The 24,333-nt window shown below is 42.7% G+C and overlaps 1 protein-coding gene across 1 annotated transcript in view; it reads left to right on the top strand.

Annotated features, from left to right (window-relative positions):
- Nucleotides 1–8,514: 8,514 nt before the first annotated feature.
- The window catches only part of GRB2 (growth factor receptor bound protein 2), a 60,044-nt gene continuing 44,225 nt past the window's right edge, over nucleotides 8,515–24,333 (top strand). The window contains exons 1-2 of the mRNA XM_066617054.1: nucleotides 8,515–8,576; nucleotides 17,234–17,461. Coding sequence (XP_066473151.1) covers nucleotides 17,384–17,461 — 78 coding nt within the window. The 5' untranslated portion in view covers nucleotides 8,515–8,576; nucleotides 17,234–17,383. The remainder of the gene's footprint in view (nucleotides 8,577–17,233; nucleotides 17,462–24,333) is intronic.

Here is a 24,333-nt window from a genome sequence, read left to right as displayed (position 1 = left end):
GTTAGCCACTGGACTTGAGGCAAGGTGACTTTTGACCCCAGACTGTAACCCACATGTGGAAGCCACTGGATGGCTAGCCCAGTATACACATAAGAAAGAATCATTTTGCAAGTCTGATTAAAAGTCTGTCTAAAGCATGGAAACACACAGAATGGTAAAGAGCTGCTTGATTTTATTAAAAGCAATAAGGCTAGTTTGACTAAAGATGCTTGGGCCTCAGAGTCTGGAATGTAACTCAGATAAGTAAATACCAGTTTCGGGCAGAAGACCTTGGCAGAGACAGAGATGTCTTGGCAAAAACATTCACTCACTAATTACTGTAATGCTTTAGGAGCAAAAGTATACATATGGAGACCAAGTGACCCTTGATACCAAACCAAAGTACGTACCCAAAGTAAAAGGTCACAATAGTTATATAGAATTAAGATATAGTAGTCATTAGAAGTAGGTCTTAAGGAACCAAAGGGTTGCTTGATTTTAGAAAAGTCTTAAGAAAAGACAAAGAAGCTTTAGTTTTGCAGAGAGGCTCACAGGTGTTCAATGTTTGGATTAACACAGAAGAAAGGTAAGATAAGAGGATTGTATCAAGACGCACTAACAAGATGGGCGTGAAGTCCTGCCAAGAAACGGGTCTGAAGATCTGCCAAATGTTGGTCTTCACACCTGTCTTTGATCATTTTGTCATCTCTTTTAATGAGGGTAGTCTAAACCTTGTCAAAACAATTTTAATTGAATTGATGGATGTGAAAAAGGGTCAACAATGGGTCAACACTGGATAGATGATGTTATAGCACACTCTACTGGTTTTTGAAAACTTTGTAATTCAATATGTTTAATTTTACTTTTTATGGGAACTGTAACCTAAAACAAGCCTATCAGGTGTCTCTAAGGTTATCTACAGACTATTAGGAGTTTGCCCCATCGATGATGTCAAACCTCAGCCAATGGGAAGTCTAAATTTTCAAACAAAGAACCCAAAATGGTATTAAAAAGTCAAGTTAATATTGAGAAATTGCTCTCAATGCTTTGGACATGAGTCCCTTGACATGCCCATTGCTTGCAATGAAATAAAGCCTGCAAACGTTCACTCCTGAGATTTCTTGAGTTGCCTTCTTTCTACCCTGCAAGTGACTCAGAAGGCTTTAAAAGGAGATCAGACAAATTCATGGAGGACAGATCTATCAATGGTTACTAGTTATGAGGACTATGCACTGCCTCTGGGTTTAATGGCGGTATGCTGCTGGATACCATTTGCAGGGGGACAAAGGAGGAAAGAAGGATGCCTTTCTGTCCTGCTTGTGAGCTCTCAGAGGCAGCAGGTCAGCTACTGGGATAACTGAATGCTAAAATATATGGGCCTTTGGCTGGATCCAGTGGGCCTTTTCTTATGTACATGGTATTTTAAAAAATGTATGTATCCATAGTACTTATAATGTGTCAAGTAGCAGTTATCTTTTAGAGCCATAGCTCAGTGATGGAGTGCATGCTTTTGCATATTGTAAAGCCTGGGATCCTCCATGACTGAAATTTCACTGGGAAAGATCCTTGCCTTGAACCCTGGAAAACTGCTGCTGCCAGTCAATGGAGACATTACTGACCTGTGGTGTAACTGGGCAGTGTCGTTATGTTCACATGGGCTATATACAGTAGCTCTCTCATGTGTCAAGTGCTGCTGCACAAGTCTAAAAGGAGACTGTATCAATTTCTGACCTGAAAGCTATTCATCCAAAGTAGCAAACAAGGCCTAACAGGATCAATGTGGATGGCACAGCCCTGAAGAGTTAAAAGAAAATCTGCCTTCACTGCTAAATACCTTTTCTTTCTGAAGTACATTTCCCTCCACTTCTACTACAGCACTATATCAGCTGATGGGGGGGGGGGGCCAAGACTGCCACAGGGACCAAGCTCTGAAGAACACTCATTTTAGTTTTCAGTCACATCAGAAATAGTAAGCGGCTATTGTGCACTCTAGTTCCCGTGCACAATAATACTGGCTGCACAGTTCCCCTTTTTAATGGCAATCATCCTTTCTTCTCTTTGTGACCATAGAAACATGTGTGATAATGCAGGGAATGTTCCTTTATTACATTCCTCTCAGTTCTCACAGTCTTCATTCTCAGTCTGGAGAATGTTATTCCCCTGATTTAGGGGCCTAGTTGCTGGGTTTTTTCTGGATGAGTAAGAGTCGGAGCGACAATCTCAGTTTATTCGGCATGATATTTTTAAGATTTGGAACGCCTGCACATTGAGGAGCATGTTTGGTTGCTCTGTTTTAGATATTCTGGCAACTGTTTACTACACTGATACCAAGAAAAAAAGGTGTTTGCTGCAAATTCTGGGGCTTATCCGGACAAATCTTTTCATTTGCAAAAATGCACAAATTTTGAGAACATAAAGCAAGCAGGTTAAATTTATACACATTTTTCTCATTTACATAAATTAATCTCACACATTTTGGTCACAGACTTTCCTTTTTGGTTCTTTTTAAACATGATAATGGCTACTTCCTGTTACATAAGAAAGACTCACAATGCAATGCTTAATAAAAGTGATGTGGAAAATCCAAATTGTAGTGGCCTTTTTTGTGCTCCAAACAGCTGTTTGATAAAGGGTCCATTCCTGAGACGACAACAATCCTATTCTTAGTAAAGTGTACTGAACTCAGAAGGACTTACTTCTGAGTAAATCTGCACAAGGTTGGGCTGCATGTTCAGTTATTTTGAAGCAAACTTTTTCTAGGTCAATGTGTTTAGCTATATAGGATATTAACCAAGCATATATGAGATTATTAATAATAGCTGAATTAAGCTGCAATTGCTTATATAATTCAACAGCACTACCACAAAAGACATTTTACCAACTGAATTGTAGTGGAAAAAGCATGTAACTGAGTACACCATTTGTAAAAACAACACAAGTGTCTATTTTGCCACACATGTATTTGAAAGTTATTGTGTCTTCCAAACAGACACACACAGAAAAATAAATGCTGAGTGTAATTTATATAAATAATAGTATGTCCACATTTTTATTCTAAGTTCACTGTACGACAGTAAATACTCATCCAGGCATCTTGGTCAATTGTTACTCCTATGCTTATGTTACTCCTATGATCCTATGCATAACATACTTCATGATAGTTATGGTTCATGCATACTTGATACATGAACTTGGAGTCACGCAACTCCCCAAAATGAAATCCCCATATTTGCCACACTCACTTTATTTTTGTTTTGTTTTGTTCCCCCCTGCACTGGTGTTATGTAGTCAGGTCACATAGTTCTTTCAGAATTATCTTCTGGCTGAAAGCTTTAGCTTGAAAGACAAATGATTTGAGCTGTACGGATTCCTACCCCACCCTCCTTTGGGTTAATATCATTCCATAGCATCTACGCTGGAGGTTTAGTTTTCTGTGTGTGCATGTGTTTAATGAGCCTCAAACACTGTTGTTGGAATAAATTACATCTCAAAATAGCATATGTACTTGATTCTGGCTGCAAAGTAGTATTCTCCTGGATTTATTCTGGCTGCTACTTTATTTTGTCAAGGATTAGACTAGTAAGAAAAAAATTAAGAATAATTGGACTCAGGAGACAAACACTGGTGGGCACTGGATATTCAGAATCAGAACACTGCATCAGGACAGGAAATGTGTAGTGCAAGAAACCAACCGTTGGCCACCAAAAGCTAAAAAATGAGATTTTACACCAAAAGTGTAAAAATGAGATTCAAATACATTTCACTTTAATTCTGTGAAGGCTGCAATCTTTTGCAGTTGCCTGGGAGAAAGCCCCACTAAGCACAGAGGGATTTCTGAATTTAAATGTGAATAGAATTGCACAGCACATCTGTTTTATCAAGGAAAAGAAAACAGTGATAGAAGCAGCTGTCGAAATGAAAAGTTCATAGAAGGAATTTAGTATTGAAGTTGTGCTTATGTACAATGCCTCCCTAGTAATTTTTGCTTTAGTTTTACTTTATATGGCATATTTCAGGGCAGAATGATAAAATCACCAATTACATACATCTTGGCCCCAATCCTATCCTTTTCCTCCCCCACCAATGCAACTGCACTACTGCAGCACACACCTGCATCCTGTTGGGGTGCAGTCCCAGAGGTCTCCTTCAAGGAACATTTGTTCACTTACTTGGGGGTAAGCCTCCAGTGCTGGAACAGGTCTACTCAGCCAGTGAAATAACTGGCATAGGTCTGAGAGGACATGAGAAGGTGGATCAAGGCTCAAAAGAGAGACAGGATATCAGCAGCACCACTACTGCTGATACCGCCCCCTTCCAGCCTTCATTCTACTCCATCTCCTGTTCTTCCCCCTCCCTAATTTCATTCTACCCCCTGATCCCACCCACAGACTTTCCAGTGCAGGGGAAGTGACAGACTGGCTGGTGGCCTGACTGTTCCTAGTGGTAGATCATGTTTGTAACTGCTGTAAAGTGCCTTACACTGCCAGAATGCTAGTTTTGGCAGTGTAAGGACAGCCTAGGATTGGGCTGCTTGTATCTTCCACATTGTAATAAATACAATACTAAATTTTAAAGTTCTAATAGTAAAAATCTAAAATGGTGTCTTTAGCAATTTTTATTAGTCAAAAAATTAACAGAAGACCATGATCTCATTCTCCTAATACTACTGACAGTGGCGGTCCTGATGGGTTTTTTTCCCACCACCAACCCACCACCCCAGACCCAGAAGTAATTGCAGTGACATCATCATCACCACAGTTACCTCTGGCATGCTGCCTTCTCTGTTTCCCCTTTGAAAAAAGGGGGAACAGAAGAGGCAGCCCAGGCTACAAAGGTGTGTTCATGCCGATTCCACCAGTGCTTTTCCACGCAGCTGGAAGGCACCAAGGAGGCAAGCTCTCCCACCTCCTGGGCGACTTCTAGCAGTGCAAAAAAGCACTGAAGGAGCTGTCTGCATCGCTAGAAGCAGTGCAAACAGCTCTTTTGGGGCTTGAAGTGGCGTGCAGCTCCTCCAAAATTAGGGAAGATGCATGCCACTTCCTGCCGGGCAGGCTCCTCGGCCATTCTTAGGGCCACCATCCTTCCCTCCCTTTTCAAGGGGAGGAGAGGAGGATGGCCCTCAGATGCAGTCAGGAACCATGCCAAGAGTGGCTACAGGCATGCAGCCACTCTAGGCACAGTTCATTGCTGATTGGAGGCCTGCCCTCCTTTCCTCGCCTTTAAAGAAAGGGAGGGGAGGAGAGTGGCGCTCAAATGGGTGTGGAATCGCACTGACAGTGGCTGCACTCATGCAGCCACTGTCAGTGTGGTTTCAACCACTTTAAAACTGGTGGGGGGGGAGTGGGTCACGGTGCCGACTCCCTGGGTACCTAAATTTCTGGCACCCGGGGCATTTGCACCCCCTGCCCCTCCAGGTCTGCCACTGCTTACTCATGCCTGAACTCTAGAGCAGCAAAGTTTTAACCCTGCTGTCCCACTTTGCATGGTCCACCTATTGGAAATAACACCAGAAGTAACTGGTGATGATGTCATCACCAGTTACTTCCAGATTGGAAAACCATGTACAACATGACAAACACCAGTAAGAGACTCAAGGCAGATGAGAGGGCTTTTTTGAGTGTGCAAAAGTATATGCTAGAGCTCTGTCCCACCAAGCCAAACTTCCTACTGCTGCTTGTTGCATTGCTGATCTTGCTGCCAGGTGGTGGGGGTCTGTGGGTCCTGTGAGTACCACTGGATCCACCTCAAGGACCCCACCCATGGTACAAGTACCACTGGTTGAGAAATAACGCTCTAGAGGTCTGGTACATAAGTAGTCCTGTGTGTGGCAGGTAGCTAGTTTTAATAGCCAATTGTTCCTTTTCTGTTTCGATGTATCATGAATCAGCTTAGTGAAAATCAATGACACTGATACTCCATAAGTGTTCTCAGGCTGAGGTGATTTTAAAATGTCTTTATTTACTATTCCTTTGACCCTATTTAAGGTGTTTTCATTGACTTCAGTGACACCTAAAGGAGAACAGCAGAACTAATTTGATTCAATTTAGATCAGAACAACATGAAATGCTGTCCCTCATGACAGGACCCAAATTATGGGTCAAGGAGAGCTGAGTTAAAAAGCTTTTTAGAAATCTTGCTGGAAATTCACATTGCACATTCAAGGAAAAGTGAATTTAACTGTGATTGCTGTCATTTCCCATCACTGAATTATCATTTCAGGGATACATTTTCACCTCCTAAGCTGCTGCTTATGCAGCCACCAAAGACTCAGGATTCCCTGCTGGAAAGAAGTTGGCAATTGTACTTGGAAATAAATCTTCATAGTCAGTGAAACTTACTTCTGAGTTAAAAAAGTAAATATAGAAAAAAAAAGTGCCTGATCGCCTGTAGATAAGATTAGGAACATTGCCATTCTTGTTTGCCTTTAGCAACCCTGCATATGCAAACACTGGCAAAAGATAATATTTATTTCCATGCTGTCAAAAGCTTAATCTACAGATTTCTGCATGATGACCTGCTTGTAAACACATAAGAGCAGGCCAGGCTGGAGTTTTTTGGTCAATTGAAAATTGATAATACAGTGAAACTGGAGTACTTATACCTAAATTGGTCTGATTCCACTGATGGTGCCTTTGGTTCTTCATCATCTACTACAAATAGATCTAAATGAGAAAGATTTCTGCAAGATCTTTTCCACTGTCTCAACCAAGCAGCTATTGGCTGCAAAAGATACAAGCAGTACTTACTGGACTGCATGGCTGTGCCCATTTCTTGAGCAGTGAAGTGGAAGCAAATCCCAATGAAGTGAGATAGATCTTAGCCATTTTGAGATTGTGTTGGAAATGTGATATTAGAACCATTGTTCATAATGTGATTGCATATACTCATATACAGAGCAATATGGAATGGGCAAGTTTCCATCTTTAATGGCCTGTTTAGCTTGCTGCAGCTATAGAACTGTTCTGATTGTCATCTCCTTTCAGAACACATTTTCTAATTGAACAATGACTTAGCAGATGGATATGATCCAAGAACTTTGTAGTTTGGGTCTGAACACTTCCAAAAGAGCTTGGAATACAGTGCTACACTGTTCTCAAAGACTTTGGGGGAAGCTTTGCGGAATATAGAGCAACTGTTGTGAGAAATCAACTAATTCTTGAAACTGAAAGGTAATTATGTTAATTAAGCATTTGCAGCTAGGATTGCTCCCTGTCATTTTGTCTGAAGGGATGCCTTTCCCTTTTCAAAGAAACACCTCTTCACCATAGTATTTTATGTGATCATGGAACAGTTCCATAATGCAGCTACCAAAGGCAAAGAGAGAGTGTTGTAGCCCGTTCCCCAGCTGAACTAGGACCACTTTCATGGACAGTCTTAGCTAGCAATTTTCTTACATGGAGTTTTCTCATTCCTTAACTGGGAATTAATCTAGTTCCCAAACTTTTTAGCACTGGGACCCACTTTTTAAAATTACACTCTATTGGGACCTACCTAGCTTTACCAAACTTTTTAAACAATGGAGATCTAGAAAGAAATATTTATTTATTTATAAGTAATAATAACCAGAAAAAGACCCTCAAACATTTATCACCCTATATTTACACATACTTGCAAATTGCAGGAGCTGAGCTCTTTGCAGGGTACTGAGCAGCTACAGGACCTGATTTTTGAAAAGTCTCAGCTGAAATATTCAGCTGAAAACACTTGAGTGGTTGGGCCAGCAAGGGCTCATTGGAGACCGGGAGGCTCCCCGAGGGCCGGATTAGGGGGGTCCCCAAGGGCCACAAATGGCCCCCAGGCTGGGATCTGGGCACCCCTGATCTATTTGATAGCTATAGAGCTCAATAATATAACCCTGTTGCTGAAGTCTAGTCTGAATTTATTTATTTAATCACTAAGAAGCTGTCTTGGCAATGGTAGAAACCTGCACATGCAAAAAAAAAAATTGCCTAGAGGAGGGGTGGCCAACTTTTCAACCTTAGGGCTCCTGGACCTTTAACAATTGTGTAGAGGAGGGAATTTCAGCAACTGTGAGATGAGAAGCTGCACCTGCTGAAATTTCCTCTTTTATACAATTGTTAAAAGTTGAAACTTTGCCCACCTAGAGTTAAGTAATAGACTGAAGAGGCTGGCAACCCAAGCCAATGCATGACTACTCAGATGTAAGTCCCAGTGTAGTCAATGGGGCTCACTCCCAGGAAAGTGTGGACAGGCTTGCAGCCTTAGAGCCCAAACCAATGCATGTCTACTCAGAAATCAGTCCCACTGAAGCCAATGGAGCTTACTCCCAGATAAGAGTGGAAAGGCACTGCAGCCTTCAAACCGCGCTACAAACTTGCCTACTTGCAGCACCCGGAAGCGGCGCATGCGCACTGCCGCTATGGCGTTAGCAGCCAGCCCTCACCGCGTCGAGGGATGCTCGCACCCTCCCCTGCTTGCGAAGTGGCGCGTGCGCTTTTCTGGCGCGGAACTTCCCGTTCCCCGGAGTATCGCGAGAGCGGCTGGGAGGGCCGTGGCGGAAGCTGGGCTGCGGCGCTCCTGCGGAGGAGGAGAAGCGGGGGCCGCTTAGAGCGGAACCCCAGCGGGCTTGCAGTGAGGTACAGCTCGCGCTCGGGGGGGCAGGCAGGGCGAGCTCGCCTCCCTTCGGCTGACCTGGCGGGCGGCCCCGGCTCGCCTGTCAAGGGGCCCGGCCGTCCCCAGTTCTGCCCAGGGAGAGCGCGCGGGCGCCAGCTGCCTTCGGAGGGCGTCTCTTGGCGCGCGCCTGCGCCTGCACTGTGGGGCTCCGCCTGCTTTGCAAGGGACTTTGCCTGCAGCCCTGTCCACACTTTTCTGGGAGGAAGCCCCACTGACTCTAATGGGACTGACTTCTGAGCAGACATGCATAGGAGGGCGCTCTGGGGCTGCAATCCCAGCCACACTCTCCTGGGAGGAAGCCCCATTGACTCTGATGGGGCTTGCTTCTGAGTAGACCCATAGGGTTGGGCTCTGGGGCTGCAATCCCGTCTGCACTTTCCTGGGAGTGAGCCCCATTGACTCTAATGGGGCTTACTTCTGAGGAGACAGGCATAGGACTGGGCTCTGGGGCTGCCATCCTGTCCACACTTTTCTGGGAGTAAGCCCCATTGTCTAGAATGGAACTTACTTCTGAATAGACATGCATAGGATTGGGCTCTTTGTTAGTTCCTGAAAGCAGAGCCCACAAGGAAAGGATCCTTTGGTTGGCCCATTAATCAGTAACTTAGGAAGAGCTCCAAGTCCCTTGTTGTGGGTTTTTTTTTGATGAGTGGGTAGAAAGGTAGGTGAGTGCTGATGGCAGGGGCATTGGGGGCGAGTGTTCATGGTGGCTTGTGTCCTAAGTGAAATCAGGGTAACCAGATGTCACAACTGCAAAAGAGGACAAGGTACCCCAAAATGTAGGACATGACAAACTAAAAGGTAAAAACACTTGTGTATTGATTTCATGTGATTAAGTTAAACACTGTATTGCTTATTATCAAATTTAAAACTGCATTACATATATGTATGTCCATAGGTTTTCATGGCCAGCAATAATCCAACAATTTAGCATATCGGGTGTGAAGACCATCATTGTGTCAAAGGATTAAAACAACATGGATTTTAATCCTTAGACACAACCATGGTCTTCCCACCTGGATCTGCTAAGCTATATTACATGTAATTTACTAATTACCAGAAGGCTATGCTGCCTGCTCAGAGAGAAAAAGAGGACATTTAAGTTCTTTTCCAGGACATGTGGCTAAAAAAGAGGACATGTTCTGGGAAAAGAGGACATCTGGTCACCCTGAGATATTATAACATGCATCTTATACAGAAGCCACGTTAAACAAAATCTTCAACTTAAAAAGTCAGTAGTGAAAGAGAGAAACGCTGAATACAAGCTTTTGAGTTTAGTCTAAACTGTTATGACTGCAATTCGATTCTGTGCCAGGTCCCTTGGAAATAAGGGTTGCTGAGTTTACTCCCTGGGCATAAGGTTGTTGTCTTATGCTGGAACTAGCATTTTTGGAAGCTCCAGGCATGGTATATATATACGCCATTCAAAAAATGCATCTAGAGCAAATGTAAGTGGGTAGATATTTCACTGGGGATGTTTAGGTAGTTGAATTGTGAAATGCCTGAGCTTGAAGGGGAAAAAAACCATACAGTTCAGAAGATTAGTTCCAATTTTCCAATAAAATAAATTTCATTGATTTCTCCCCCCCCATGTGGTAACTACAGTAAATGTAGACTGACTGCCATTAGTGAGATGCAGTGCTGCTTTCTAAGAGTGCGAGTTGTGTGTTTAAAAAGATGTTGATTCTTGAGATTATATGATATAATGCCCCATCATCTTCTCAAGCAGTGGGCCAGGCAGCTCTTGAAAGTGTGTCTTCATTCTGTGCCTAAGGAAGAAGTACTATTGTCACCAAAAGATCTCCATTCCAGAAGGCTCTACAACCTCAAGATGTTGTGAGATATAATCTGTTTTTCAGCTGCAGGGAATGTTGATATAAATGGCTACTTCTCACAGTTGTGTCATTAAGCATTTCTAGCTTTTAATGATTTGTCAGTTATGTAGTGTTACTTCTAGTATAACAATTTCACAAATTCATGGTGTCTTATTCCTAAGGGAATTCTTAGGGGTTCTCAAAGTGTTTCAGTGATTGCTCTGATTGTATTTCACAAAATTGCAACAGGACACTTGGTATAACATGCTCTGCGAATTTGTTTGTTTACAAATTTTGAGCTCATAAGTTGATCTAGAAGATTTGATTGATTTGCATTTGAGGTGAAGAATGTACTGTAGTGAGTTTCTAAGGAAGGTAAAATGATTCTACTTAGGAGTGTCCTCTTTCTCACTCTCCTCATATTCTAATATTTTCTATTAGATCTAGAAGTGGTAGTCTTGGACTTGACCCCGTGTGTGTGTGTGTGTGTAAAAATTTCACCAGCTGAAGAAAGCAACTTGTGGCTGAACTAGCCATTCAAATGTTCATAGGACAGTGTTTCTCAAACTGTAGGTTGGGATGCATTAGGTGGGTCGCGAACCAATTTCAGGTGGGTCCCCATTCATTTCAATATTTTATTTTTAATATTTGATGCTACTATTGTATGTGACTGCATCTGGGGAAATGTTACAGATCTGCTACTTGGAACAAGCTACTGTGTGTATGCTTTTAACAATGATAATAAATAGGACTTACTCCTGGGTAAGTGTGGGTAGGATTGCAGCCTAGGATTGTTAAAAATTTTCTTGCTTGATGATGTCGCTTCCAGTGGGTCCTGACAGACTCTCCTTCTAAAAAGTGGGTCCCAGTGCTAAAGGTCTGAGAACCACTGCTATAGGAGGTTATCCCATAATGTTAACTAGCCTGCCTGCTTGCATATACTCAACTCATTTTGTGAAACACTGATCATCTGAAAGGACAAAGAAAAGCAGCTGTTTTACAGGCTTAGAGTAAACTTATGGTATGTTACTGGCACATAGGAGGAAATGAAGATTTCACAATAGTTCCCCAAATCTTGAGAGCTATTTGGTTTCTTAGAAAATGAAAATAGACTTTACTGACCTCCATGTAGTGTTACTCTGACATTACTGTAGAAAATGGTGGATGTTCCAGAAAATGACAATGCAATGTATATAAATACAGAGCCAGCATAGAGGACAGAAACTGGTAGTGATGGTTGAAGCAGTCTCCTGCTTATATCTATTACTTTTATGGGATAAACCGAGTTACTAAGATTAATGGGTTGAGAAAATGAGTGTCTTCTACAATCCTATCTTGGGACATGCCTCTGAGATGTTGGCATTTTAAAGGTGCCCTTTGACATGAATTGCTTACTCCTGTGAAAGCACGCCTGGGGTGAGGCTACACAGAGTTTATCCTTGGGTGTTTTTTTCACAACAGGCCCTGTCAAGGCTAGTTAAGGGACAAGACATGGAAGGTCATCTGATGTCTGTGTCATTTGATCTTGGGAAATATCAACCAGTTTACTTGGAATCCTTTAAAACAACATTCAGACAAAACCAGGTCTCTGACTCCAAGGCTCACAGCCTGAAAACAAATGTGCACATGTGAATAACCTCACAGATTCTATGATAGGCCCATCACAGTAACATGTATCTTCAAATGCCAAGGCTGAATAATAAACCTGGAAGAGTACAACACTATGACTAGATTGCAGAAGATCTACTGTGCCATATAACCTTCTGCTGTTGGCACCAAAAATGTGGCTATTCATGTGTAGGCATAGGGGAAGAGATTGCATGAGCCCCATCATTCTATTTAGCCCCTTCTGTTCTTGCAGATAATGCACTTACCAGGCCCCAAGTATAAGGCAGCTTGAGTAGTATGTGTTGCAAATTATTTGCCTCAGGTGAATAACTATAATAAGAATGTCTGAGCCATTTTGTGTGGAGGGGAGAATTACTCTTTCAAGAAGATGTAGTCCTTCTCCTTCCTTAAGTCACGGCTAAGTACAGTGACTTTCTCAGTTAGCAGTATGATTAAAACTAAGGAATACATGAGTAGTATAGTTGTACAAGGAAATTGTAGACATTTTTTGTTAGTCCATTTTTAATTCCTGTAAGTTTATTGTCTGTCTTGACTTTCTAAATGTCATCTGCAATGCCACCTCTATGGAAATAAGACCACTGAGTGACAAGTGTGATAACAAAGATCATGCTAGAAACTTCCTGTAAAATCTGTGAGTTTCCTTGTTCTATGTGCTTCTGCAGCACAGTCTTTGTGAATTAATTAACCTGAATATAACAGCTTGCATGCCATGGTAGTCACATGGAGTTTTTCTGGTGCTGCTGAAGTTGTGAAGTACTATACACCTTTTTGTGTTTGACATAGCAATTTATCAGTGCCTGGGTAGATTAATTTGTGGATTGTTAGGTTCAGTTTAAGCCAGTGGTTCTCAAACCGGTGGGTCATGACTCACCAGGGAACTGGAAGAAGGCCATTCCCCTTAAGGGGAGTGACCAAGAAATTGGCACCAAAGTGATCATAACGATTTTGCTGCTGCTAGGAAGGAGTTTTATTTACTTACCTGGGGGTTGCTATGGCTCTCAGGAGGATCCAGGGAGCTTGCAACCCCTTCTGCAGCCCTCCCTGTGCCTCCAAAGAACTGGAAAAAGCAAGAGAATTTGAGAACCACTGGTTTAAGCAATGTTTTTTCTTCTGTGATCCATATCCATAGTTATATCAAGCTGAAGCATTTCTGCTTTTGTAGCTTTTCTTCCTAAATGTTGCCCTGATGTTGTGGCTAGTTAGGATTGCTACCTTCATGCTAGCCAAGGCAATGATCTTTCCTACCAAAAGTTTTTGACTTTGTTTTATTCCTGTTGAGAGCACAGTTGTCAATGTTAGAGGTTTTAATCTTTGTTATAACAACATGTCTCATGTGGAAACTTTCTAAATAGTATTGTTTGAATAATGCACCAACAATGGCAGCAGGAGTTCACTGTGAAGTTCAGTGCTTTATGGCTAGTAGCAACTGTGAATCTTTGTTTTTACCCCCTTTTCTGCATTGTCCAGTACAAAATGAGAACAGCCACTATCTAAATACTTTATGCATCATAAGGGCAGGAGAAGTATGCCCTGTCTCTTTCCCATGTTCTCAATCATGTACGGGTAACAAGGGAAGGTAGAGGATGGTCTCTTGCCTTATACTCCATCATTGGAAGCACCATCAAAAGAATGAGCATGTAGGAAGCCTTGAGAGGGGGTAAGATCATTAGCAACCACAAATAATACTGACTATGAAAATCTGTCAAAATGGGCTGACCACAAACTTTTGTATGTCTTGTTATGAGTCACAGAAAGCTTGTTCTTCTAAATCAGGGGTGCTCAAAGTTTTTGGCAGGAGGGCCACAACATCTCTCTAACACTGTGTCAGGGGCCTGACACAGGTCTGACACTGTGTCAGGGGGGAAAAAAAAGATTTAATTTACATTTCAAATTTGAATAAATTTACATAAATGAGTACATTAGAGATGGAAAATGAATGAATTTAATCCAGTTTATGATTACATTCACCCTGAGAAGGGGGGGATCTTCAAGGCCAGTTTATGATCACATTCACCCTAAGACGGGGAGGGGGGGAGGGCATCTTCATGCCAGTTTATGATCCCATTCACCCTAAGAATGGGGGATCTTCATGCCAGTTTATGATCCCATTCACACACACATAAATGGAGGGGGGGATCTTCCACACTTTCACATACTCACCTGCTCATCTGCCCCCTTGCCCTCCCTCCTTCGGTTGCTTGGGCTGCCTTGCCTGCTTGCCCAGCTACCTGCCTGCCCATGTGCTGCTGCTGCACCCCTGTTTGTGTTTGACATAGCAACCCCTGTGCACCCCTGTTCTAAATGATCTGAAAGTGTACCAAGAAATTTGGTTTTGTCAGTGGTGTGTGTGGATTTTATACCTTTTAAAGATACTAATGTCAGGAGTGCATGGTTTGGAATTTCTGTTTTGCTGTTCTAGATATGCAAAGTATGGCTGCTGATATCCTATATATACTGTGGCCTGTGTTCTGAAATATTAGTGTGTGCAAGTCTACTCATTTGTATACTTTTAAATTCTGCTGAAATCAAGGAGATTTTGCCTACAGTTGTAAACATCCCTACTTGAAAATAAGCTCACTTCAGTGGAGCTTCCTTCTAAGTAAATGTAGCCAGCAGCTTAGTATTAAGCATGATTAAATGTGTCTTTAAGAAATAACTGACTGAAAAATGCTGTGTTTGAATGTCATGATTCTTTGTTTCAAGATCTGAAAAGGTTATTTTTTGTGGCTGGCTTATTTTTAACAGTTTAAAAATTGACAGCAAAATATGGCTAGCTATTGTTTCAATAAACAGAGTCCCTACAAATGAGATGGTAATCCTGTTCCAAAGAAATCCTTCCCACATTTAGTAACTTGTAGGGAGGAGAAAGTAGAATCACACCAACTGGCCATGCCTCCCACCACACCCTCTGGTGAGGCATTTAGTTTTCATAAGAGGGGACTTGCATATATCATAGGAGCAGGAATTCTGGATAATCAGTTCCCATTTCCATGGTTTATAGAGATACAGCCCCTTCTTTATGAAAGTCTAACAAGTGGCTGCTGGGGCAGCATAGCTAGTGGGTGCGGTCCTGTTCCCTACATCTATTTAACATGGGGAGGATTTATTGAGAAGCGGATTAATGAGTCTTGGCAGGAGCACTTGTACTTTTAAAAATATGTTGTGAAGGTATACATCGCATAACAAAAGACAGGTTGCAATCCTAGGCACACTTAGCTGGAAGCCCCATTCAATGGAGAATTCAGAATAACAAGGGATAGGCTCAGATGGCACTGACTTGTAAAAGTGACTAGTTTGGGAGGGAAAAGTGGCACACTTGCAACTCTCATTGCAGAGCCTGCTGGCATCTTCCCTTTAAGTTGTGACTCAATTTCAGGGAAATCAGTCTTCCAGCATTTTAAGTCTCATGCTTGATGTTGGGGTGACCTTTCTTGCCATCAAAGCCAGAGCACCTGTGATAGTGTGTAACTGCTGCTTATGGGAGATGTGGTCTGACTCTCCACTCATGCCCACACAGGGGGTAGTTTGCAAAGTTCTTATATTTTTAGATTTGTAAAGGCTGAGCACTTCCCTGCACAACTGCTTTTCTTAGCATAATGTCATTTCAAGGGCCCGCCCCCTTCTTTCTTAGGGGGTGGTGTGTTACCTCCCTGTTTTCAAAAATAAGTACAACTGTAGTGTACTTAACTGTAGAAGGGGTTGTTTGCTTTGTTTACAGTTCTTAAAAACTACACTTGTGCAATTAAGTTTCTACCACTTCCTAGTCAAGAGACTTTCCCATATGATTTATAAAAATCTTTTGGTGACAAAATTTCTTTTGGTGGCCACTAAGATTTCTTTTATCAGTCTGCTGAAAACACACACATCCCTTAATATTTGAACTTTTTGTTTTTCAAAACCAGTAAAAAAAGCACAACTTGTCCCTTGTCCTTTGAATCTTAACTAGGCTAGTGGCAATTTGATAGGTCCTACCAGCACCCCTTGCTCTTAAAATATCACATGGTTCCACCCCAGCCTCTTCCTTCTATTTCCAAATGATTCTGTTCTATAAAATATGTACCTCTTTAAGGGGTGTCTGTTGCACAGCTGTTCTGTTTTCTGGAGCTGATGCCATGCAAGGGTGACTTATGATTTTCTCTTGTGAGACCAAAGGCAAAATTATTATTTTTCTCTGAGTACAGCAGGGGCATGATGTAACTGATAGGAAGAGGTTCTTCCTTAAAGGAAGCTTGTCTGAATTTTTTTAGTAGTTAAAAAGCACCCTACAGCCCTATTCTGTTTTTCCTCCTAAGTAAGTTCCATTGGTAAGTTCCCCCCCTCCCTCGTTTTTAAGCTTTCCTATGAGAATTATAGTCTTAGGCTGCAATCCTATCCACACTTTTCTGGGTGTAAGCCCCATTGACTATAGTGGTACTTACTTCTGAGAAGGCATGCATAGTGTTTGGCTCTTAATCACTAACTAGAAAGCAGGAACGGTTGCAGAAGGGGTCTGACAGCCCAGTCCTAGGCATGTGTACTCAGAAGTCCCATTAAAGTCAATGGGGCTTACTCCCAAGAAGGTGTGGATAGGATTGGGCTGTGAGTTGTGAATGAGACCCCTGGGCATGAAAACCAAGGAACTGCACACCTGAGCGGTGGCTGGGGAAACGCATCATTTCTTAGTGGCTCAAGGGCGGCTTCAGTGCTGCTGCCTTTCGGAAAGGGATGGGTTGAATGCGTGGCTAGAGTTGGGGGACACCCAGCTACTTTGACTTCTGGGGAAGTCTTAACTCAGGTGGTCGGGTGGGTAGTGCCAGGGAACAGCAGATGCCCCTTCCCCCAGCACTGCTGGCTTTGTGAGTGCGCCGTGCCTCGGGAGGAAGAGGCAGAGCGGTGAGCAGCAGCCGCTCCAGCAGGGGGGGGGGGCGGGGGGCGTGCCGGGGCCGGCCAGCTGCGCTCTCCTGCTCGCTGGCTGGCTGGCTGGCTGGGGGGAGCCTGGCCGCGTCCGCCGCGCGAGTGCCGCGATTGGCCGCGCCCAGCGCCACTCGCTGCTTCCTGGCTGCGCTCGGAGCCGAGAGCGAGCGAGCTGCAGAAAGAGGAAGCGGCAGAGCGGAGTTGGGGAGGGAGAGGCTCAGGGCGCGGCCCCGTCATTGATCGGGCTGCTTCCCTCAATGTTCCCTCTCTTCCTCTCCTCCTAGGGCGCATTGGCTGTCCCCCGTCTATGCGAGCAGCGGAGCCGGCAGTCGAGCCGACAGCGCCAGCGGCGGGGCTGAGTCCCGGGAGAAGGCTGCAGGGAGGAGAGCCCCTTTCCCGACCCACCCCCGCCACTCTCGTCCGTCGGCCCAGGCATGGAAGCCGTCGCCAAATACGATTTCAAAGCCACCGCAGACGATGAGCTCAGCTTCAAGCGCGGAGATGTCCTTAAGGTGAGTGTTGCGCAAAGGAGGAGAGGAGAGGAGAGGAGAGGTGGCCCTCTTGAGGTCTCCTCGGAGATGGTGGCTCCTTTCTCTGGAAGCTCCCCCACAGCGTTCCTTGTGTCCAGAGGAAGAGGAAAAGTGGGTGAAACCTTCTGTTCTTTTCAGATTATACAAAAGTATTATGTGTAACGTGTTAAGTATTACAATACTTTGAATACCAGGCTTATGAAAATGATTGCAGGCAGTGTGGAGCACCAGTGTGTTGTAGGCTTGTCACAAATCAATTAGGCTCGTGTTGGTCTACTTGCCCACAGTTTCTGTGTACCCCTCTTTCTGGTTTACCAGTGCCATCCTTCTTACCTGCATGACAGGAAGGTTGGTACTCTTACAAATGATTTGCTAAGAATGGATTACTCTCTTCATCTTGTATATTGGCTCTTCTTAGAAATGGCAGGCCGGCTGCTTCCTTCTCTAGTTCGTGACTTTTAGGGCTCTTTTTCTTTCTCCTTCATGTGTGTATATTACATGATGTGTGTGACACCCTGCGCATTGGATGTAGCACTTTATGCATCTGATACAGTAGGTTCTAGTCCCCAAACTCATGTAACAACAAATCTTTTAGTATTTAAGGAGCCACAGGATGCTCTTGGTGCTTTTGCAACAACAGACTTATCACAGCTACCCCCACAAAATTCTGTATATTTTGTACTCTTGTTTTTGTGTTGAGGTGTGTGGGAGGGGGATACTCTTAACTTAAAATCAGTAGGGGCTCTCCAGAGCCATTTTTGTAGGTTTACTTTCATTATAAGTAGTGATGATAGTTCTTGGCGTTTGGGTTATATTTAATAGGCTTTGTCTGCTTCAGTTTTAATATGTTAATATTTTCACTGGAAACATAAGTAAATGGTGGGAGGGTGTAGATGAACATCCAGGTGCCCTTGGAAGAAAAATATATTTAATTTTTCTCTGTGTTGTGTAATTGCAAAAACTGTGAGCAATATACATGAAGGGACTATTTCTGTGAAATTCTTATAAAGGATTACACTTAATGGAATAAGTATATAATAACTTAAGTGCACCACCAAGGGCAATATTTTATAAACTAGATTGGATGGGGCATATATATTGGATGCCATGTCTGAGGTCCAAGAGAAAGAAGAGACTAAGGGATGATGGCATACACCAGATACTCCTGTCCCCTTCCTCCGCCTTGTTGTCACTCATCCCCTGGTTGCTGGCTTTCTGTTCTTTTCATGGAAGGATGAATCATAAGTACTGTTACCTTGAATAATTCAGCCAGTCAGTAAATTTGTCATTTCTTTCCATTGCAAGGCAAGAAAGCTTTTTATTCATTATTAACTCATTTTGAGATTAGAAAATTGAACATTCCATAATATTAGTAACTTGATACATTCTATTTATTGGAGGGGACTAATAGGCAGATGTTCTGCCCTATATTATTACATTCTGAGGGAAATGGAACCAAGTGGTAGTAACAAACGCACTTGAAAAGTGAGATTGTTTTCAGGACCCAGGTTATTAAGACCCAGGTTATTAAGAGTCATGCCACCTACAGGGAAAGGACCTGGCTGTGTTTATCCATACCTTTTTGACATCCAAGCCAGTTTACTGCAGTGCCTTGTAAGGAAGGGGCTGCCCTTGAAGAGTGCCTGGAAATTAGTTTATTAAAAATGTGGCAGTCAGATTCTTGACTGGCTGACACAGTCATATCATGCCAGTGGTGAAAGAGCCGTGGTGGCTACCATTCTGTTACTGGACACAGTTCAGGGTGTTGATGTTACTCTGGGCTGAAGCCATTCAGGGCCTGTGAATGGTTATGTGAAGGACCATCTCCTCCCATATGAACTTGCTGACAATTAAGGCATTCTTCAGGTACCTCTGCCATCAGAGGTATGACAGTTGAAGAGAAGGCCTTCTCAGTGGTGGCCTCCAAATTACGGGAACAACTTCCCAAGGTAGGTTTGATATTGTAGTTATGGTGGGATATAAATACTTTTGATGCCTGCCCATATCCACAGGACTCATAGCCACAGTTTCAACCAACCATGGATCAAAACAATTTCACATACCCTCCTGTTGCAGGATCAGATTTCTCTGAAGCACTCACATCTTGTTCACCTTGCACCCACCATTTCCTGCACTTTGCATTACAAGCAAACTTGAGCATGCACTTGTTTTTAATATCCACATGGAGTCCCGGAACCAAACACCTGTGGACATTACAGGTTCACTGTATCTGGGGCAGTGGCAAAGTATTTTCCTTCTTGAAGAAGTCTTATGATCTCATATTCTAGGTCAGTCTCTTTTATCCTGTAGTAATTACAAATTTGGCCCCGTTGCACTGAATTGAACATAGGCATGATACTGATCACAAAGCTGGTGTAGTGGATGGAATTTTTGACTTTATTTTCTACTCAGCTGTGGCTTGGCCTCATGATAACTCAAAGGAGATCTCAAAGGTTTATTACCAGCTCCATTTTATATTGCCAGTTGGACCAGGGCACTGACTGGTAACCAGTGCAAGATAGGTTGAACATGTTCTCACTCCTCTGCATTAATGAGGATATGGTCTGTAGCATTATTCACCAACTGAAGCTTTGGAGTTGTCTTCAAGGTATATACTATAAATCACATTGTAGTAGTTAATCTGATCAAATGGCATGACTGAGAATAGTGAGAGCCCTCCCCCCTTGAAGAAAGGGTACCGCCTCCCTATTAGATTTAACTGAGAAAAGTTATCTCTAGGCAGTTGTGCTTGTAGGCAGCACTGTAGGCTGCAAATTTGTTTGGATGTTTCTGCAGCCTCCTACCAGTTGCATGTATAGATGCCATTTTCCAAAACGTAGTTCATCTTCCTCTGTATGTTCTGGGTGTTACTATATTTCCAGGAAAAATTGTAATGAAAAGCATGTATTTAGATGCCTATTCATTTCACCTTCTTTGGTGCTATGTTATAACAGTTTTTCATGATGCATTTAGACTTCTCTGCTTACACTGGTTCCTCTCTACTTTAATTGGAATCATTCTCTATAAGGCTACTAGGTACTGTTCATGGAAACTAAAGTGCTTCTGGCAGATATTTGTTCTGTTCTTCTGTACCAATGGGAAGCTATCAAAGTGTAAAGTATGGCGATATTTGTTTTTGATTTGGTCACAGTTTGGATGCACAAATTTTATTGGTTGATAAGGACCCTGAAAAAGGATGGACCTACCTTCCTTTACTGGCCTAGTTCAATCATAACGCTGACTGGTATGTGAATAAGTCAAAGGTGTGTGAATAAGTCATATGCTTTCCCCATGCATGTGAGGAGCAAGAGAGGGCTGCATAGTGAGAGAAGCTTGTGCTTTCTTTAAGTTTGCTCATAGTCCTCTAAACCAGTGGTCTCCAGACTCTGGCCAGCTGCATTCAGGAAAAGTTGACCAGGTGTGGGACTTTCCATACCGTGCCGCAGCCTTCTTTCTTCATGCCAGATCATCCCACAGCCTTGCACCTGGCAGCTGCTTCAGATGTCCATTGCCCCCAAATGCCTCTGCGCCCCAATTTCCCTCATGCAGCAGCTGCCCAGTGCAAGGCTGTAGGACGATTAGGCATGAAGAAAGGAGACTGCAGTGCAAAATGGGAAGTGTCATGCCAGGAAAGCTTTTCCTAAACGTGAGATCTGGCCCATGGGCCAGGGTTTGGAGGCCCCTTCTCTAAAACAAGGCTTTTCAGCCTTTTCCTTCCCCAAGTATCACTTTTCCAAGTACTTCTATCTCCAAAGGTGGCTGCCATGCAGAGGAGTGGATGGCTTGCCCTACAGTTGTCCTTGCAGCAAGGAAGAGACTGCTTCAGTTGCTACTGCCTCCTCATTTCTCCTTCACTTCTCATTGAACCTAACCTTTTTTTGAACAGCCAAGCTAGTCACAGCTTGTACCAGTGTGATTTTGCCCCACTTCTGGTGGGATCAGCTGGACAGGGTAGCTTTGTTGGCTTGTAACAAATCTCCACTGGACCTTCAAGTTTTTTGTATTCTGTTTAAATGAATCATTTAACAATTCAATAAATGCTCAACTTCATTGTGGAATATTAATCCCTTGTAGGTTGAAGAGGGGCTGGATTGTCTTAGTATGTGCATTATCAGTCTTTGATTGGCTTAATTAAGTCCTCAAGCCTTCTTCCTATATGTACCTCCTTCCTATATGTACCAGTCAAGTTTCATGGTCAAGTGGCCTTCACGTGATTATTTCCAGTAAGTCTGCTCCTTCCTTTTAGATCAGATGTCAAATAGAATTGTGTGTTTCCAAAGAGCTAATGCTGATATTGCATTTTCAGTTCCTGCATGAAAAACATTTCTAAAGCTTCATTGTAGAAGAACATATTTGTGTGACATAAGTTGAATGAGGTGAGCAGAGGGCAGTAGGGCTTCCCCTCTATGCTTCCTTCTCTCACCCCTTCTATGAAATTACCTGCATTACAGGTTTGTGTTTAGATTGGCTACCAATAGCACCAATTTCTAATTTAAAAGACATACTAAGACAAAACAAGTATATTTCCATGCATGTTGCATTACATCCTGAGAATAGGTAGAGAACTTGCAGTCATGTTACCTGCTTCCCTCATAAAAAAACACAATTCATTCTGTTGTAAGCAAGCCTGTCAGGGAGATGGTTTTTAGCCCAGTCATCTCCTTCAAGAGCTTGGTTCTTCTAGTGAATTTTTCTCTGGAAATAGAATAGTGTTTTTTGATCATAATTTACTACGAATGTGTTTCTTTTCCTTCAGTAACATTTTTTTAAATGAGTGGGGACTGATGAACTAAGGGCTGGCATTGCATACCATATTATCACCTGAAGATTTGCATCAAGTGGCGTGAATGAATGAGTCATCAAACAAGATTTTATCTCATCTGATCAATGCTTTTCAGTGGATTCACTTTATGCATTTAACTGTGAATTGTCAAGTGATAAGAAATTGAGTAGTGTACGTTCATGTGTGAACTGGCATTTATTGACTGTATTTCTACCTCGCCTTTCTCCCTGAAGGGACCCAAGGTGGCTTATAACAATGTCCAGAAATACAAAAACATAAAATCACATTTAAAAATGCAAATTTAAACATTAAAACCCTTCTCAGTTAAGAACATCTTAAAAACAGCAATAAGAAATCAATACAATAAAAAGAGCAGCAGCAGCAGCAATTTTATAAAAACCCCAAGCCTGTAAAAACCAGAAGATAAAAAGGCCAAGAACTTAGAAGATTTGACTAAAAAGAAATGTCTTCAAGCTTTGCCAGAAGGTTTCCAGTGAGGGAACAGTTCGTAAATCAAGGGGAAGTGAGCCCATAATGTTGGTGCCACTACTGAGAAGGCCCTGTTTTTTGCCATCACCCACGCACCTCCCTGGGCGACGGCACTCGTAAGAGGACCTTCTCCAGTGACCAGTGGGGACAAGCTGGATTATATGGAAGTAGGCAGTTTTCTTGCAGCTGTAAAGCTGGTTGGGAGCAGTGACCATCAGTAATCTAGTCCTTCTAGAACCATCTTGCATACTGGTTGGCTGGTGCAGGTGTAATTAATGTAAGAGAATAAAAAGGGACCACCAGTGGGTGTGTTGTGATCCCTTGGGCAGGAGTCTTGGGCACTGCCTTGCCTACTGCTTATCTCTTCGGCTCTACTTTCTGTAATAGTGTCAGGCCCAACAGGTAGCCTGAGAGTCATTTGTTCTCCAGTGGTCAGAGAATCCAGGTGAGAGAGAGATGTCGATAAGTATAGTTAGGAAGCTATCTTTATTGTTTTAGAACTGTTGTGTTTCTGGAAGACTGCCTCTTGCAATTACTGCCTTAATTTATATGTGTATAACCTTTCTTTAATAAACTAAAATATATTTTATAAGCCTGAGTTGGTCTTAAGTTCTGGGAACCTGAGTTAGCAATCCAGCTTAATTGCTTGGTTGAGCTATCAAGAAACATCTAAGTTAAATTTCAGAGCCTTGAGGTCTGTGTCCCTAAGTTGGAGGAAACCCAGGACCTGCAAGGACTGATATAAGCCTGTAGGGCCTGAGAGTCCCTGAGCTGAGGCACTGGTGTATTCAGGGTTGTGGCAGTCCTTCCAAGATTCAGTACTCAGTAATTTGGTTTAATTGGCTAAGAACTCTGCCTTGCTGTCTTAAGGTACATTGTGCCCCCTTGAGATTGCAAGGAACAGAAGAACTGCAACTAAGAACTGTAGACTTAACACTTAAAGCTAAGATTTAGGGCCCAATCCTAAACAGTGTGCGCAGGCTTACTTCTGGCATGCATTGTCACAAACATGCCATAAGGCTTGTCTGCAGCTTCCCAATCCCTTAAGTGCCTGGCCTACCAAAGAATCTAAATTGGGCAAAGTGACTCATGGACTACCAGGGGCAGTACAACCAGAGTGGGGACTGGGTGCCTGGGATGTGGGCGCAATCCTTACTTTGACATACTTCATTATGTAATTATGTCATTTAGACAGTTCATTATGTAATCATTGATCAGTTTGGGTGTGGGACAGGTATAACTGGTAACATTATTAAGGAGGTGAAATGATTAAGGAATAACTGTTCTGGGAGGTAGCTGAAATCTGACTTTGACATGAGAAACAAGAAATAAAGTTGACTTCAGAGGGAGACTGAGTGTTTCAACTGTAAGACTCAGTACACTGTTGATGCAACAAGTTTAAATTCATTAAAAATTAATGTTGTATGTAACTAGTCCTCATACAGTATTTGAAGATAGCAACTATCTTTTTTTTATCTTTGAAAGCATGGTGTATTTCTATGCTATATATGATTGATACTCTTGGAACTTAATTTCCCCCCCCAGTATTTTTAGAATTTGTATCTTCAGTACCAAAATAGCA

The sequence above is a fragment of the Tiliqua scincoides genome, chromosome 2, assembly GCF_035046505.1.
Source record: "Tiliqua scincoides isolate rTilSci1 chromosome 2, rTilSci1.hap2, whole genome shotgun sequence".
Lineage (NCBI taxonomy): Eukaryota > Metazoa > Chordata > Lepidosauria > Squamata > Scincidae > Tiliqua > Tiliqua scincoides.
This window is presented reverse-complemented; position numbering and strand designations above follow the sequence as displayed.